The sequence below is a fragment of the Micromesistius poutassou genome (assembly GCF_964030765.1).
Source record: "Micromesistius poutassou genome assembly, chromosome: 19".
Taxonomy (NCBI): Eukaryota; Metazoa; Chordata; class Actinopteri; order Gadiformes; family Gadidae; genus Micromesistius; species Micromesistius poutassou.
The window spans coordinates 2,633,939-2,652,475 of record NC_140289.1 but is presented as its reverse complement, the minus strand read 5'-3'; the positions used below and the strand labels follow the sequence as shown (position 1 = coordinate 2,652,475).

The window sequence follows — 18,537 nt, the reverse complement described above, 5'->3', positions numbered from 1 at the left end:
AAGAGATTACTTCCAACGTGAATGATTCCTCTGCTTGGTCCTCCATTCGAGAACTTGATTAGCAGAATATAGCCACAAGGTGTTGCAGTAGACTGTTTTATAGGCCTATTACAAGAATAAGCAGACTGTAAAGCACTGAAAACTACCAGCTTATATCAGAGGCACAATGGTAGTCTCCTATACTATATTCAATCTCCAAGTTGGAACTTGCAAACGCACAGCATGAAAGTAAATGAGACCAAAGTCTATAGGCTTGACAGATTTACAAGCCAAAAACTTTTTTATTTGAACAGAGGTTGAGCAGACTCATAAGGAAATTAAGGTAAAACATTAACAATCGGTTCCTTTGACAGCCACTTATCAATATCAATTTTGGTTAACTCGCCTTCACTTGACTTAACATCATGGAAGTAAATAAACCAACCCACTTAGAAGAAGACCACCGATTTCATTCATGTCCATGTCAGAATCAGTTTTATTTATTACTTGACTTTTACCACATGCCCTTGTTGTTTCCCAGAGACAAAAAGAGTATGAGTCCAGATATCATTCCAAAACGTCCCATGTGCAGAGCATGCAAAAGCTAAAATTCCTTTCGAGATCTTAAAAATACACATTACATGATTTGTCTTTTTCCTTTGTCAGATCTCAACGAAAGATTTTAACATGCACCAATGTATCACATAGTACAGGACTAAAATTAAATCTGAAAGTGCAAAGTATTTGCAAGTGTTTCCAGTGGTAAGAGGCAATGTTGTGAAATTATTTGGAGTACAAGCTGGATCGAAATACAAGAAAGATCCAGGTAGTAGGCAGATTGAGAGGCAAGACAAGCAGTATATACATACATTAATGACATATCAATCAACTTTAAAGAAAAGGTAGTTGCTGACACATTGAATACATATAATACTCTTGATAATACGCCTTCAATATGTTGATCAATGATGAGTATGTAATCGCCCACTGAAATTATAAGCATTCAGGCAGGGCAAAATATGAATATTGTACACAATATAAAGCATAAAATGGTGCATCCCTGCAAAGGAGCTGAATATTACCCTGAATGACTGAGCTCCGGTGTCTGTAGTCATACCAATAACAATAAAACCCATCGTAATGGGGGAAAAAAGGGCCAAAGCCTTACTTATGTAGGTAGTTATTTGATGATGAAATGTTAGGACAGCCCGTTTCTGTTCTGTTTCAGTCCTACACTTGGAGCTATGATTCAATAAACCAATACAAAGTTAACCGTGAAAGGTAATCTTTGGTCAACTTTATGTTATCTATGGCAACGGAGGTAGCCTACTATCGCAACTATCCTCATACTTCAAAATCGACACGTAAAAGAATCATACACAAATGATGTTCACACAACCTTTAGGACGTGTTTGGCAAAATGCTTCCCCCCTGATAAAAAGATTTCAAAAGGTGAAGACGGAGAGGTGGACGGGTGTATCGACACACAAACGGACAAAAGTGAGCAGCATGAAAACCGGTGTCTTTACATCCGGCGTGTGGTCAGTGGCCGACCCGCCGTCGATCCAGCCAATGGGGACGGCTCAGGACGAGCTGAGGCCCGAGTCGGACTCCACGCTGCTGCCGCCGCCGGGCTTGGTGGCGGCGGCGACCACGGAGGGCTGGGCGGCGGAGCAGGGGATGGTGTACGGGGAGCAGGGGCAGTTCATCCGGGCCTCGTCGGAGATCACCTCCCGCAGGGAATGCTGCTCTTCTACCTTGAAGATGTTGGGTTGCTCTCCCATATCCTCGCAGATCCTGCCGGGGGACGGACGGAGGCGGCGGTTAGACTTTCGGAACAATAGACGGTATGCAACAAGGAGTACGCTGACTTGATACGGAGAGCTGGGTTTCTGACAGTACTACGATTTAGGTCAGTGAAGTCAAGTCAAGTCACATTAAGGCTGGCTTTACACGACAACGATCTGAACACAAACCGCAAAAGTGGCGTTGCGTTCCCACTTTTCATTCCGCATGTAGACGAGCGTCTTTGGGTGGAAATCTGCATGCACACGGTGACGCAAAAGTGTATCTGGTTCGCCTCCGACAAATTGGTGCATCAAACAATTGCCCTAGGTAATTGATGCGCCTTCTCTGTTCTGTTATATTATCTGTGATTACTTGGCTTAACTGCTGAAATGACTCATGGATAGATATCAGAGCAGCTAGGGCAACTTGAATGTCCGACTGATGGAAATAATCAGACATGTTTGTTGTTTTGTTTGCCTGTACAGCACATGGATGTGACGTCAACGCGTACGCAACGAGAGCCAGCGTGAGCAGCTCAGAGCACACGTTTGCGTTGTTAACCCTTTTGACGGAAACGCAACGGTCGAGCGTTTTTAAGATTTCCACTCTGGAGGGTGGGTTCATTTTTTTGCGTTTTTAAGCCCCGAAAACGCTGTTGTTGTCTAAACTAAAGGCACATCTGATCAAATATTTTTTCAGTTTCACCCGGGAGCGTTGTCGTGTAAAGCCAGCCTAAATTATGCAAACGTATCCAAAGCTCTGTTCATGTATCAACATAATTGCATATCATTCCAACCTAAGCAGCAAAACAAATCCCATGCATTGTTGTTGTGTTTTTTCCCAACACTGTTTACTTCTTGCCCACATTCGAGTTGGCCAAGTTGTACGGTCAGGCAATTTGGGATCCACAGCTCCAGCGCAGCAAATACAGGCATGACTAAGTGCATATTTCTTTAAAAATGAAGAAACGCAAAACATTGACCTTTCAACCAAGATGCAGTCTTCTGGTATACGGGGTGAGTATCAGCGCTGATAAGTTTGTGAGTCTTTTTTTAATATTGCGTCAGTAATATTAAAATACAGAAGGCTATCCTTAATGGATTAGCAGACAAAAAATTTGCTGATCAGGTTGAGACCATTATGCAGAAACTCAGTGTCTACATAATGTGTTTTTCAACCAAAAAATACATAAGCACGAATTATGGAAGAACCATTTGCCAGCCGGAGATAACGTTCTCATAGCTGATAAACAAGGCAGTTGACAAATCTGAACAGTTTTTTCGGTATAATACTATTGAAAAAGGCTCATTTGTCTCATTAGGACAAGGTGTACGCTCAAGTGTTGGATCTTATCAGAAGTCAACCGTCTTGCCATCAGTGGGTACATTTATATCCCTTTACATTTATAAAGCTTAACCGTAAGTCCTTCCATAGTCACATTTTTCATTATTCAAAGTAGAGGGTGTGGCATGGTGTACTTTGCATATTTGTAAGCTCATACGCTAACGTACGTCAAAGAAGGACATACAATGTTTTGGAAATGGTTGGATGACTGGATGGCTCATATATATTTGGAATACATCGTCGTAAGAGGTGATTGTAAATGTACCCATCGTCACAGATCACAGGTCTGTTGCGGAGATGCAAAGGTTCAGGCAGTATTCATAGCGTCAAAGAAAAAAAACAACACATGGGAGTGAGTAAGACAACAAGGACAGAATAAATTAAAACAAAACAAATAAAAAGGAGACACAACCCGGAGACATTACGGGATTCTGCAGAACTTGAGTCTTAATTGGGCACCAAACCATCACAAATTCTGAAAGAAAGAGGAACAGTTACGACATACGCCTGCAGAGGGCGACCGAGGCAGACGTAGGCTCAAACCACGCATCACGTGGGGAGTCGAGCGATGCCTCACTAAAGGGGTTGCCCTTTGGAATTTGAAAAGGCACGAGGCGGCCAGAGAGGGGCCATGTTTCCGACGTACTGTATATATGGAGCAGAAGTCACCGCACGGGGAAATGTGTAGATATCAGCAGAACACCCCCCTCCCCCACAGACCCCAGTTACTGCATCTCTCTCACACACACACACACACACACACACACACACACACACACACACACACACACACACACACACACACACACACACACACACACACACACACACACACACACACACACACACACACCTCAACCTCGGTTTGCAAATGACATGTCAAAGGATTAGTCGACACGCTGGTCACATGACTCTTGCTAAGCTGCCTAGCACACCTGTCAGAACATATTCCTTGTAGGTTAACCAAAAAGTAAAAGGGATTTCAGGTTCTCAACCCAACCTGTTAGCCAACCGGTGTGGAATGATAGAATGGTAGCCTTTTTAGCGTGACTCTGTGGGCTGAGGCAATAGTCTTCCCACAGAGAAGATAACAAGCCGGGACATAGTGTTCTCAGAATCGTTCAGGCACGTCACAGTTCTTTGCAAATGCACTTCTTAGTATTCAGCCGGTAAGGTGAGATGGGCCAGGTGCTTGGCTCGGGACATCACTTTAAAAAGACTTGACGTTTCATGGTTGTGTGTGTGGGGGGGGGGAGGGGGTAGAGTAACTCGGTATTTCCTGTTTCTTCAGGACATTAGGGACATTAGTACCAAAACAAGACGTTTTAGCAGGCGTTCCCAACCATGGAGAAACAACGCTATCGCTCTCTGCACAGTCCTCTTCTGGGTCCTAAACTAACATCACATCACACACGCCGTTGGTCTGCCTGTCAGCGCCATGCTATTGAAGCCTGTCTACAGATCCCATTCCCCGGCAACAGGATTGGTCTGAACAAATATTATAAGGAACGCAAATCAAAACCTGTTTACCCAGATTTGAGCTCACCTGCCCTTAGATTTTAGATTTGTCGAGTCTGATGAGACTACCTCTGACCAGACGTACAAAAGTCAACACAGGTGTGTGTGTGTGTGTGTGTATGTAAATTCTGGACCTGTCGTAGATAAATCAACACAGGGGTGTGTGCGCACGCGTGTGTGCGTGTGGTCTGAGCGTACCTGTCGTAGATGAGTCCGTTGATGCCCTGCTCCCTGAGGATATTGCGGTTGTCGTGGTTGTTGTTGTCCTCGCCCCAGCAGAACACCACCAGGCCTTTGTTCTGGGCCTCCTGGATGAAGCTGGGGCTCTTCAGGAGCTCCTCTGCGTGGGCACTGATTCCCTGGAGGGAGAGGGAGAGACGGAGATAGAGAGAGATCCAGTCAATAACCCCAATGCAGTTGTCCCGCAGCGTCTCGAGAGGCAGCGCAACTCGGGGGCGGCGGTAGCTCAGGAGAGGCAGAGCGGGTTGGCTGGTAACAGCAAGGTTGCTAATTCGATCCCCGGCTCCTCCAAGCTGAGTGTCGAGGTTTCCCTTAGCAAGGCACCTAACCCTAGCTGCTCCAGACGAGCTGGCTGTCGCCTTGCATTGTTGACTCTTCCGTCAGTGTGTGAATGTGTGCATGAATGGGTGATTGTCAGGCAATATTGCAAAGCGCTTTATAATTGCAGTCCATTTACACTAGGACTGCTGATTCATTCATCTTAACCCTTTTTTACATCAATACACAATAGGAAATTTGAATAATCCTTTAAACACAGCAATTTAAATAGTCTTTACTGGTTTATTGGATCCTCACGGTTTGTAACTATCACAACCCATTGACCCATGCCGTTTTGTTCAAAACCAACATAATCACACGTGAAGGGATGAGTGTGATCACGCGTGATTACGATCAACACGTCCACACATATCCGTGCGCCTGTGTGCTTTTCTGTGCACGCGTTCCTCACCAGGATGTTCTCGCTCTGGGCGAAGCTCATGGCGACCTGGGTGCTCTGACACCGGATGTCCATGAGGGTGGGGTAGATGTCTGAGATGCCCTGCGTGAGGAAGAGGATGGGGTACTTGTTCTGCTTCTGGCGGACCCTGTTAGGAGGGAGGAAGAGGGAGAGTTGAGAGAAAGAGACAGAAAGTGAGCGATGGGATGGGGGGAGGGAGGGGGAGAGAGATGGGAGGGGGGAGGGATAGATGAGACATAGAGACCCAGTGTAGCAAAAGGGCTGATATCAGCATTGACAATGCAGATGTAGACATAGTCTGCAGTCATCAGCAGCAGTGAGCAAAATGTTTCATCCGTCCCAATAACTCACGGTCTTCATTGAAGTAGGTGATAGACTGTTTTATATAGGATAACAAAATATTCCTATATACTTATTCCTATAATGATACATCTGTTTCTAATTTTCCTTTAGCCTGTGTGTATCCAGCAGTAAAACCGGTCACAGTAATCTATTGTTCATCGTTCAGCATAATCTCACCATGGTTTATTGTTCAGAGGTCATCACTGTTGCTATGTGCACATAACACATTAGGAGCCACCCATTAACAATACATAATATCTTAATTTCAACTAATCCATGAGGCGTGGTTTGGTGTGGCGGCGATGTGCGTGTGCGTGTGAGCATGTGTGCACGTGCGCATGTGTTTGTGTGCGTGTGTCAGCACATACATGGAGCACACGTCTGGGTCAAAGCAGGAGAACACGATACGGCGCTGGCCGGCCATCTGCAGAACGCAGGTCAGGATGATGTCCAGGAACGTGTTCATGTTGAAATACGTTGACAGGTTACCGTCCCATGAGCCGTCCTGCCAGTAACAACAGTATGTTAGTGCCACACACGGATCACAAGCATTGCCATTTCTAATGGGACTACACAGTTAAGCAATCCCCAAGTATCAGTATGAAGTAGAATCTGGATTGATTTCCAGGGATATTTATTCTGGCATCCCTGAAATGAGTCTCTTCCCAGACTCATTTTAGTATTTGATTTCTATGTCAGTCAAATATTTACTATGTGACAGAAAATTGTATATTAGTCTATCCTGTTTTACTATTGTTGTAAACAGTTGAAACTAACATTAACACTAGCTGAAAACAAACAAGTAACAAGGAGCATATCTAAATGATCAAATAAAGCCCTCATAATCTAGAGAATGTAGATGAAAAAGCATACTTTCAGCCTAATTGTAGAATAAAAATGTATAGTCATATCCATCCTTCCCAGTTCTCATTTAAATCTTTCCCCATGTGTAGCCCACTACAATATCCAAGCTAAAGGACAGTCACCTTGGACTGGCAGATCCACTTCAGTTCAATGTTGAAGCCAACGTTCTCAGGAACTGCCTGGAATATCTGACATGCACAGTAAAATACAGTGTGACCGCTCCATTAGCATGTCATCACTATGCAGTCAGTGCGATAGGCGAGGAAAGTTCCACTTATTTACAATTAGAAATCAAAAAGGTTGCTTTGAGTGTAACCAAATGGAAAAACATTGCAATTTTACATTTTCTTAAATTAAATTTAAAAAAACGTAAAAGTTTCAAAATAAGGATTTCAACCCATACCTGTGAGAGCGAGGGGAATGGCTGTTGTTCATCAACTTCGTCTTCATCATCCAGCAGATCTAAACAGAATCTCTGAATTAGTTCTCACACACACACTAATCAAACAACGAGTGGTGCAGGCAGAAAAAAACAGTAAAATACATGTAAAAAAAAAAAAAGACATATACACAGAAGTTTTACCTTTGAGATCATTCGATTTAATGGCTGTGGCATGGGCCAGCTGTGGCATAAACCCAAACAAACCATTATCAATATTGATATATAACGTTTTACAACATCAAGACATTGTGTTCAGAAATATTTCTTATCTAGCTGTGCTTTGGGGTTTCTTTTATAACTGATATTAGGCGTCGGGACACGATATCTAAGATAAGACATATATGAGAGTTAACAAGTGCAGAGAATGTACTGAGCTGCACACCACTAAAGCGGCACATGGTCAATGTGCCGCGTTAGTGTGTGTTATGGGTTAGCTGGAGTTATGGGTTAGCTGGAGATAAAAGTAGGAATGTAGGTCAGAGGTCGTAAGGGGGACGAATTGGGGTATGCCGCTTCTTTTGAGGATGCATATATTTTTGAGGATGCATATATACTTCTTTTGAAGATGCATATACTCAGCAAGCATGTACCTTGAGGAGCTGCAGCTGGTCAAAGGTCAGGTCTTTTACTGGCACCTCGATCAACTCCAGTGACTTCTTGTCGTTCTTCTGCCGTTCCAAAAGAGACACGGAACAGTGATTAATGACAAATATGTCTTATGATGGTATTCATTAAATGCCCAGGGCTTCAGCATTTACTAAAAACATGTTATGGTTAAATCTGGCTCCCAAAAGCTTATTAGGAACGTTGACTTATTGACTAATAATATCAGTTATTTTGAGGACAAAGACATGATAGGAAAATATGAAATGATACAACATGAATGTTAAAACCTGAACGTTATTAATTGGATAATATACATGTAACAGAATATGTTTATGTAATAACCAATAACCAATAATCAAACCATGAATACACATTTTGAGATTCAAGCCTATTGACACAGGCCCGTTTTATCGGTACCTTCTTGGTTGAGATGCAGCAGGTCAGGTCGTGGTACACGATCGGCACAGAGTCCTTGGAGAGGTGGACGTCAAACTCCACATAGGCCGCACCCTGGGCATATACAAACATACAGATATAAAGCACGATAGAAAGCTATACGATAACCGCGCCACGTAGATAAGGTACAGTCAACCTTCACTATAACACGGTCGTTGGGTTCCCTGAATACCTGACTGCGTGATTCCAGAGATTGCGTAACATGCATGTTTCTATTGTGTGCAGAATTAACCACATTCACACAGCGCAGTGTGATTATAGGAAGTACGACACAACTCAACTGAATAAGCGTGGAAATAAAACAAATATGTTTCATTCGACAATTGTGTCTCCATATATAAAAAATACTTTATGGTCTGCTGTTTCATAGTGCTGTTGCGTTTACTCTTAGCAAAATCCTACGCAACGTTGTGTTGAATCGATGCAAGTTACACCAAAGGTACATTTTATGTGTTGCATGTTGCTGTGTCACTCCACAAATGAACACAAAATACAACACTGAATACATAAGGCAAGCATATGCTGGACCACTAGTTGCGAGACATACAGTAATTGTACACAGACAAAAGATAAAAGGCATGTTGAGGATTTATATATTGAATAGTCTGTGTAATACACAGCTTGTGGCTTGCCTTTACCCGCCCATGACTGTTTCATAACTGTGTGATGGATTTGGATCTCACTAGATTACATTCAGGTATGCCTGCGTGTTACAACAATAACACAAGGTGAACTACATCTGGGAATGCCGTGTCGGGTATCACACCGTGTAGTTCAGTGTACGGGGAAACTCACGTGATTGGCTGCGCTTTTGAATGATGCGATGGTGTTCTCTTGCACTTTGTGGTGCCTGTTGAATAAATATTGGCAACGACGTCAGACAGCCATAACAAATCCAACACATTTTGGTGCCTGGTGACAGCCCTCATAAACACCCACATCGAGTCAACCCACGTTTCTTTTGTTTCGGGATAGGGTTAGGGTGGTTGTTAAGGAGTGGTTGCTAGGGAGTGTGCAAGCAACCTTTAAGCCTAACAAAGCTTATGAATATAGAGAAGTTTTATGGATGATTATTAGATTAAATTGTTCAGCTTAAATAGCAATAAAATAAAAAAAACTGCCAAAACAAAACCACAATTAAAACAGCGAAACAGTGTCAATTCACAGAGGTTACGGATGTAAAAACAACAACATACTAACTGATTATTCCCATTAAAAATGTTCATGTCATGAAGTGTTATGCATTCCGGTGAAGAAGTGACACACGCACATCTATAATGAAACACTGAAAGCTATACTATGTGTGTGCGTGTGTCATGTGCATGTGGGTGCACACTCGCGTGCGTGTGTGTGTGCGCAGCAGCAGCATCTCACTTGGCAGCCTGTGTGCTCCCTGCTCCCCTGTGGCCCACGTCCAGAGCACTCCTCTTCCTCCAGTATCGGGTGAAGGATGCATTCATGTCGCAGTGCAGGCCTCGGATCGGCCGGATCACCAAGTAGTCCACTGGAAGCCAAGAGAGACCACGCCCAAGCTTTATACCGCTTCACTAGCTGAATGCGTAGGTCATAGGAATTTGTAAGATTATAATTAAAACTGCACACTGCTTGCTGTAATTATCCTCAGCGTAAAAAAAAAAAAAATACACTCCTCTTCCTACGGTGGATTGTACATTATTACAAATGTGTGCGAGTGCAAGCACAATTGCTCCATGAAAGTGAATCTAATGCACTAGTTAGTAAAATGCATGATTATCCGTTAGTGTAATTAGTATAATATATAATGTCTAATTATAATAAACATGCATTACACTTTCAACAACAAAAACTGTGTGTTCGCACACATCCACATGGCTTGACCGAAAGTCCCATGATAACGTTTTACGTCTTGCAATGCCTGCGTGTTTCATGATTAGAACGAATGCAATGTGGTGAATCAGGCTGGTTGCATTAAAAACAGAAGCAGATGGAGTCCTTACCTCTGACCTTCCCGATGGTCAGCTTGGAGTTACGGCCCATGATGGGCAGCGTGGCCACGCCGGCGTCCTTTCCGTTCTCTGCGAAGGAGGAGGAGAGGAGGCAGGCGGTGCCGACGTGCCCTGGCTGTGTGTCTCCCTGCACCACGTGCTCGCCCATGTCCTCCTAAACGAGGGAGGAGATGAGAGATTAAACCTACTGAGATCCAGTGCCATGAGAGCTGTGTAACCTGGAGAGATTCAAGCTATGTGAACCCGAAACAGGTTTCATTTGGCCATTCAACTGTTGTTGAAGTCTGTTTTAGACCCCTCATACCCAAAACGACTCCAGTGTGTTCTTGAAAACGACTATTTACTTTGGCAGACGTTGTTATCCAAAGCTACTTCATTCTGATACGTCAGGGAGCGGGTAGGGGTTAAGCATCTCGCTATGTTATCCTGCACCACCCAGACCACACTTTCACATCCAATTTAAATTAGTCCTTCATCAGATGCTTTTTATGCAAAGCGACTGGGATCATTCAAAGCATAAAATCTGAATTGGAGGCATTACAAAAAAAAGACAAACAAACAAAAGCCAAAAAAAAAACATGTGTTAAAAAAAAAAAGAGGCTTCTGGAAAAGGCAACTGGAGTGCAGAGTCGTTGACAGGAAGCTATGGGCCGCCTCACCTCAAAGAACTCGAAGGTGAGCTCCAGGTTGTCGGGGTCCATGGTCTTGATGGTGTACTCGGTCCACCGCGAGGGCTCCAGCGGGTAGCCGCAGTCGGGCTGCGAGTGGCGGGACTTGTAGCCGTCGCTGCTGATCATGCTGATCTCCAGGGTGGTGGTGTTCGTCTTGTGCAGGGAGATGGTGTTGGGGGACAGCTGGTCCCCCTCCACCGTCTCTTCCTCCTCTTCATCCTCCTCCTCGTAGCCCAACAGATTCAGCTTGATCCTGGGGAGGAGAGAGGATGTTAGCACATTGGAGTCCAACATTTTGAACAAAATAAAAAAAAAATCGATGCATGATTGACATGGTTTATTTTTGACCTAGATAGATAGATAGATAGATAGATAGATAGATAGATAGATAGATAAGACTTTATTGTCTGTTACCCGAGGGTTACAGAAATTTTTCTTTGACATGGCTCCAGTCACAAATAAACAAACATAAAAACAAGACATGGGTGTTGAGGTATCAGCTGACTGTGGTGTTCATTTTGTGCTGTTCAGTAGGGCTATTGCAGAAGGGATGAAGGATTTTTTGTAGGTGTTTTTACGGGCCAGTGGTACATTAAAACGCCTGCCTGATGGTAGCAGCTGGGGGGGGGGCGCCTACCTAAATCGGGACTTCTTGAATTTCTTCTTGGTGATGGACACAGGAGCACTCCTGGAGTGGTGGAGACGCAGACGGACCTCCGCCTGGCATGTCAGCCAGCCAGAGTCCAAACAGGCCACCCCACCTGGAGAAGGACAGGGACACAGACAGTTATCATGGGGGAGGGGGCCACAGACAATCACAGGAGGCACAGGATGGCTATGAGAAGAATCTCCTTTATCACAGCTCCTTTCATGTAGACTTCTCTTCACTAGTTACTATTAGTTTATGTACATAAAGGTGCATAAATGAAGCAGACGCTTAATATTTTTTATGAGCCACAACCGCGTTAGTCCTTCGTTGGCTCCTCGGTGAAAAAGGGTCTCTACAATAAAGTATACAAAATCACAAATATTTAATACAATTATGATAATTACAATATATTTGGTTTAGCTCCATGTCTTACCGTGAGTACCAAATTGGCCATCGTCTTCGTTCATGTGAGACTCTGTAACAAAACAAGCAGGGGACATCGGAAGGGGTGGTGAGAACAAGGGATCCTCTACAACCGCTAACAACGCTGATATTGACATATTTAGATGGGTAACATTTAAATATGTGAACGTCAACCACTTGATAAGCAGGGGACCACACATCCTCACCTTTTGGTCAACAAGACAAACACTATTAAAGGTCAAGCAAACGCCACTCGTTGCATAATGCATACACAACTAACGTGTTTTGACGAAGGTTTTACAGTTACTGCCAAAGGATGTTGCTGGTGGTTTTACCAAATTGACAGGGTAACGAGTTACAGGTAAAACTAAGCACAGATACGAGAATGCAAGGTCAAGATGTTAATCAGCCAACATTTTTGTTAAACTTTGTTCAATTTCTGAATGGTCATTCAGAAATTGGGAAATTTGGCAGCCATAATATTGCCTCAGAACTCTAACTGCGTACCTAAGTAAACAAGGCGGTGGCATGTAAAGACAGAACAATAAACATGATCACATCTCGACAGAGACAATCTCAACCATTATCCTGGGGTCTTAGAAAACCGGCCAAATATCAGCTAACAATGGCCAGTTTACACAAGTGTTTCCTTTGCGACTCTACGGGATCCAGCCTTTTAGAAACAGCAGAAGAACCGTCTGACCTCTTGCTTTATGAGAACTATTTCAGTAGCTCAGTCGGCTTACAGGTGTAGGGGAGATTATAACTCGGAATAATAACGGAAAAGAAGACGAGGAGGAAACTGTCCGCTTCGAGGTAGAGTTGAGGTTAAACAGTGATTTGCCCCCAGAAGTCCAAAGACTTACTCTGAGACGTCACTTCCTGGTCTCTTCTAAGATCTGACCCGTAAGCGACAAAGGATGTCTCCTACCTCCTATAGTGCTTGTAAAAGGGGAATTGGGAGTGCCGAGTGCCCTAGGTTTTGACGCTGCCCGAAAATCCAAACCAAAGCCACGCGTGCACCTTATTCGCGGGGGTTTCTATACCTGTGGGGGTCATGGAGCGGGGCCGCTGATGGGTCTCCCACTTATTCACGATCACTTGGCAGGACCCCCCTGCATTCTGCAATGCCAATATTTAATACAGGTTTGAATTCAAATACAACTATGGATAAATACTGGAGTCTCAATGCCGCCTTGGGGCTGAAGGGGTAAGAAGAGAGGATTAGATTGGGTACAGCCGTCACATGGTAGTTGGAACACCTTTAACATTCCGCAACTACACGGGCGGAAAACGTCAAGAAGAGGGTTGGCAAATTGGTATTGTGGCTCTTCAGCTCTCTTGGCATCAGGTTAGAATCCTTTGAAAAAAACAGGGTGTTCATTAAACTTCTCAGGTGGCACGGCTAAAGTCATGAACAAGGAGGTTGCCAAACTCGCCGGTCTTTGTGTGGTATTCAAAGAGTGTCGTGGATAGCTATTGTAGGTTTAAGATATTATTTTACCCGTACCTCAGCCTGTGCTGGTCTAAAGTTTTCAAATTTGTCTGACATAAATGCATCCCGATAGAGCAGATGTCCAAAAAGGTTTGTGTGGAGCGTGTGTGGATGATGGCTGGTTTAAGCAGCATCTCCTGGACCTCCTGTCAGACTGTTTGGACTCTGGGGCTAGGTGAGGCTGCCTTCCTGTTGCACATTGAGAAATCAATGTGCACAGGTTAAGCCAGCCATCACCAAACACACTCAGCTGCATGATAATATCGAGCAGCGGGTCATGTATCACAGTCTAAGAACTAAAAAAACGGCTTTCAGCATCACCACCCTGCGTCCTTTGTGTGGCCATCTAGGTGGAGGGCTGTGTAGCAACCGACATTGTTAGTTTGGTACCATTTTTCCCATGAGGGGACGCTGTAATTCACGGTAAAAGTCAAACAATCAGCCTCGTCCCCAGATGGAAAAACATTTCTGAAACTTAGTAAAATGCGTTCAATGCCTTGACCCCATAAGGTCCACCCGGAAAGATTTTCCTGTAAAATGAATGTTTTGGGAAACTTCTAAATGCTCTTCAAAATCCACCAAAATCGGTACACAAATGTCCTATGGACAGGTCTGGTTAAAAACAGCAAAAGAAATTTAAATTAGATCGAAAATGGCTACTTCAGAAGGGCCCAGGACCTTGAAGTTAGTATACACGTAGGAAATTCCCCTGAACAAGTGTTCCATTTTCGTGTCCAAAGCTCAATTGATGACGTCACAGGGTGTATTTGAATTCAATTGTTTCTTGGACCAACCATCCGAGCGATGTATGTATTAACTTTAATGTAAGAAGCTTTGTTTATACAGCCATATGTGTTTTTTGTTTCTTATAATGGCTCAAACATTTGTTTATGGTTTAAACCAAACATTAAATGAGCGATTGCAGTGTATATGCTAATGTTCAATGATGTTTCCATGAATAGTACAACATGTGTGCCGTAATAAATCCGACTTTAACCAGAGCTTGTTTTGACAAATCTTTTCACATGGGATGGGCTCACGCGTGTAATTAATAGCGCCAGCTGGCAGCGAGGCTCGGCCAGCCACTTCCATGACTTTGACCTCAGACAAGTTCAATAGGAATAAACACGTCACACACAAAGGGCAGGGGAAGCAACACAAACACACAGTTCATATCAGCCAGCCACCTCCCAACGTCTGTAAAAACACTTGGTTCAATGCCATAAAAAATAAACATGGAAAAGCGATCCAGCCATATTTGGACATTGACATCAAAGACACAATTAGGCACCAGTACATTGACTGTACTAAGCAGGAAAATACATGCTGTACTTTTCGTTGATAGTAAGCTTTAGCAGATCTATCATCAACAAACTTTAATGAGGTCCAGACTAGCGCTGCAACAGATATTTGATTATTGATTAGTCGATCGACAGAATATGAATCAAATTTCCATTATTAAATAATAAATGATTTGTTTGATTCATTTATAAAATATTAATAAACATCTGCAGTGTAACGATGCAGTTCAATTCAAATATTTGGTTCATGGAACATTATAAAAGGAATAGTTTGTAGTTTTTCCTCACTTTAGTTGATTTACGTCATTCTTTACTTGTTGACATAACCATTTCTTGTTTCCATTGCATTGGATTAAAAAAAACACACTTAATAAATGAAATCCATTTTTACAGTTTGCTCACCTTTGACTCGAGGAAGAAACCTTGGAAATACCGATACTTGAGTTCAAGTCCCCTAGGCAGAGTGATGGTCCTACTCCAGAAAGTGCTGAAAAGATATATGATTTCAGGATTATTTCATTCCAAAAGAGACCAGACCAAATGAAATGAGGTTTACTTTCGACTGTCTGAAGCTGAGTTCATAGTAAACCTATCGTTGCCATAGAATGAGCAAATTGCTATTAATCAAGAAAGCAAGTAACTCACCCATCACTGCCAACATTAGGCTGTAAAGGTATTGCTCTTTTATGGCACCAACTTCCCAGGGCTTCACAACTACCAACCACTGCAATGACCTCACCTAAAAAAACATCAAAATAGGTCATGTTAGCTTTTACGGTTACAGTATGAACCGCAAATCCACAACATAAGTTGGAGTAAAAACATCCGTTATCACGAAATGAGCTTAGGTCACAATGACACTTGACACAGAGATGTTTTACATACGTTCGGTAAACTAGATATTCAGGGCTAAAAGGGAATGCAGGGAAGCCCTCATCAAGCAATTGTTATCGTTAATAGCCTGTACTAATGATTCTAAACTAGTGGGTTGCAACCCGTGAGATGGATGTGAGGGCATTTTGAGTGTGTCGCAGCACATATATCAAACAAAGACAATGGATTAACTAATGTTTCAATGTAAATTCATGTTTCAATTTTTTGGGGGTCATGACTTAATGACTTATGACTGTGGGTCCTGAGGGAATTCCAGTTGAGAACCAGTGGTATATACGTTCATTTGGGATTCAAAGGTACAACAGCAACATAACAACAGCAGCAGAACAATTCCAACTTTGGTGGAATTATAATTTGGCCAGAAGCACACAACATACCTGGAGCCGTCTCTCCTCTCACAGCCAACGTGACTTCAGTAGTCTCCATGGTTAACGCAGATGACAATTTTAAAAATGGCTGAAAACAGAGACGAAAGAACAAAAAATAAACAGTGTAAATAGTTTTATAAAAAATGAAAAATAAATTAAAGAAGGCAAAAGCACAGACATTTGAAGGAAAACGGAATAAAATGAATTTCGGGGAAAGAAAATACCTCTATATAGCCTCGGCGCTGGTGAGTGGGGACTCCACTATATTAGGGATGTTTCTAAACAAAATGCCATTTGTATTCCGCTGGAGCCATTGTTGCTCGACACAACCCTCCCCGGACCCTCCGGCTCGTTACCAGGGACGCTGTCAGTGCACAATAACACACAAGGTCATCCTATTTGAGGGGAAAAACACCGTTAAAAACTGCCTCAAACCGAAGTTCTCAAAGGAAGACAAGCGGTGTGTGGAAAAACCAGAGAGAAGCGGCGGTCCATTCCGCTTCATTCTGGATTAACACACACACACACACACACACACACACACACACACAGGACAGAATACGTTACAAGCTCGCTAACCCGATTTGCATTTCCCTTTACATACATTTTTTAATATAAAAACAAAAGTAGGTTGAGGCATATTCACCATAAAGCGGGTTACGTATCTCTCCAACCGAGCGATAATGCTTCGAAAGCAACTGAGGCGTTTCGTCTACGCTCAGCGCAAACTAGCAGTGACGTCACACCGGCAGCGACGTAAACATGGCTTTCATCAAATGATATATTCATATCATCACGCGTTCATCATAATCACGCCTTCATCATATTGTGCGTGTGTGTGTAAATATATCTAAATAATATATCTTTATATCTCTCTGTATGAACATATATATAGGTATAGATAGATGTAAAAAAAAAAAAAAATTATATATATATATATATTATTATTATCTCAGTTTAACTATAGCACTGTAACTGTAAAATGTTGCATTATTGACAAAGGTCCAAGAAGAACCCCCGATTTATTAACCTCGCGGCTGGGTGGGAACCGCCCAGAAGGACCGGCGGGGGAATAACAACGTTTCATAACATGTAGCATAAACTTGGCAGGGGAACTGGAATGCAGAACTTAAACGAAATCCACGACTGTCCCAGTCCCCGTGGCTTGGGACCTGTCCCCGGCTGGAGGGTCCCCGGAGATGTCGCAGTTAACAAGTATTCAAAAACAATGGATCGATTTTGAAATAATGCAAAGGTTACAGTTGACTACTACGGAGAATTTCAAGACAGTTGGCATTAGTCTTGGGTCTCTCTGATAGGCTGAGACGCGGCCTCGCTACTCACGGACTATTCATAGACCATACTGTTCCCACAAACAGGCACGACTGATCATAATCACTGGGCTATCCATACAATTTACTACTATTCCCTGTTCGAGAAGCCTATCTTTGCTTGTTTGTGGATGGTTTACCAAAGCATTTCACAGTTTTGTAAAGCGGAAGGAAAGGCCATGTTATCAGGCGCTCCTCGTAGACGTAAACAACCCCGCCGGGAGATTCTGCAACTCTCGCCTTTGTTATTCTGAGGCAATGTAATTAAACCCAACTTTAAAAAAACAATACCTTTGTCTCTTGTTCGACGTCAACTTTTATCGACATAATATCCACACATCGATACATTTTGTAGTCAATTCATCCCTATTTCTCGTTACCCACGTGAACCCCTTGCATCATGTAATGAACTGCAGTGCGCTAACGCTGCGTCCGTTAACTCCCCACACTAGCATCCTGAACACCCAGAAGCAGCTTAGCACTCCCTTCCCTATAGCCCCATCAGCAGTGCCTACTTCCGCAATCCACCAGTGCTCAGTGGCCAAGCGTGGTATTGCAGTTTTTCATGGGGGGCGGGAGGCGAATCTTTTTTTCGTAGGATGGTAGGGGCAAATACCGCCTTTTTCGCCTCTGATTGGTTAGAAGGGCTCTCCTCCGATTCTCCTCCATCCGGTTATGGCACAGGGCAGGCTGTCTGTCTACCACCAACAGAAGTAAACGAACTCAATCCAACAGTGTTAAGTGCGTCCTATTAAAGAGTACATAAGCAGACTTATGCATCGAATAAAACGGCACGATTTTGCCCAGCTGTGTGCAGTGCAGGTCACACAATTACACAGAGGGATATAGGTATGGAAAGCAGCGAGAAATGTAACCCGACTGTTGTAGGCTACACTGCAGTGGAGTAACATTGACAACAACCTCTAACAATTAGGCTCCAAGTTTTCCCAACCAGCAAATAGGCTTATAACATTAGCAGCAGTACAATTAACAGAACAGTCAACACAGAGTCCATTAAGGCTCCCTGAGGTGACGAGAGATGTGTTGGTCCTAACTTGCATTCCGCTTAACAGAACCTTTTTAATGAAACTATTATGTCCAA

The 18,537-nt window shown here is 43.2% G+C and overlaps 1 protein-coding gene across 7 annotated transcripts; it reads right to left on the bottom strand.

Moving 5' to 3' along the window:
• Positions 1–244: 244 nt before the first annotated feature.
• Positions 245–17,886, bottom strand: gpcpd1 (glycerophosphocholine phosphodiesterase 1). Of its 7 annotated transcripts, XM_084484038.1 has the most exons (22): positions 17,727–17,886; positions 16,329–16,468; positions 16,114–16,192; positions 15,488–15,581; positions 15,245–15,329; positions 13,093–13,168; positions 12,057–12,098; positions 11,612–11,735; positions 10,963–11,227; positions 10,295–10,457; positions 9,693–9,822; positions 9,114–9,168; positions 8,280–8,372; positions 7,847–7,924; positions 7,398–7,437; positions 7,218–7,276; positions 6,937–7,002; positions 6,319–6,455; positions 5,600–5,735; positions 4,828–4,988; positions 3,537–3,586; positions 1,639–1,776 (listed from the first exon to the last, which is right to left on the bottom strand). In XM_084484038.1, the coding sequence occupies exons 3-21, from the start codon at positions 16,160–16,162 to the stop codon at positions 3,559–3,561; spliced, it is 1,881 nt and encodes a 626-aa protein (XP_084340164.1). In that variant the 5' UTR covers positions 16,163–16,192; positions 16,329–16,468; positions 17,727–17,886; the 3' UTR covers positions 1,639–1,776; positions 3,537–3,558. The 7 variants fall into 7 exon arrangements, with proteins under 7 accessions (XP_084340160.1, XP_084340159.1, XP_084340162.1 ...); XM_084484034.1 differs by lacking the exon at positions 3,537–3,586 and having other exon boundaries at positions 245–1,776; positions 16,329–16,499; XM_084484033.1 differs by lacking the exon at positions 3,537–3,586 and having other exon boundaries at positions 245–1,776.
• Positions 17,887–18,537: the final 651 nt, after the last annotated feature.

Coding starts and splice junctions, on each gene's coding strand:
- gpcpd1 (XM_084484034.1), bottom strand. CDS start 16,162: ATGGAGACTACTGAAGTCACGTTGGCTGTGAGAGGAGAGACGGCTCCA. Junction 9,823..10,294: donor GACCATCGGGAAGGTCAGAG/GTAAGGACTCCA, acceptor CTTGGCTTCCAG/TGGACTACTTGGTGATCCGG. Junction 5,736..6,318: donor GACCCAGACGTGTGCTCCAT/GTATGTGCTGAC, acceptor CCCTCCTAACAG/GGTCCGCCAGAAGCAGAACA.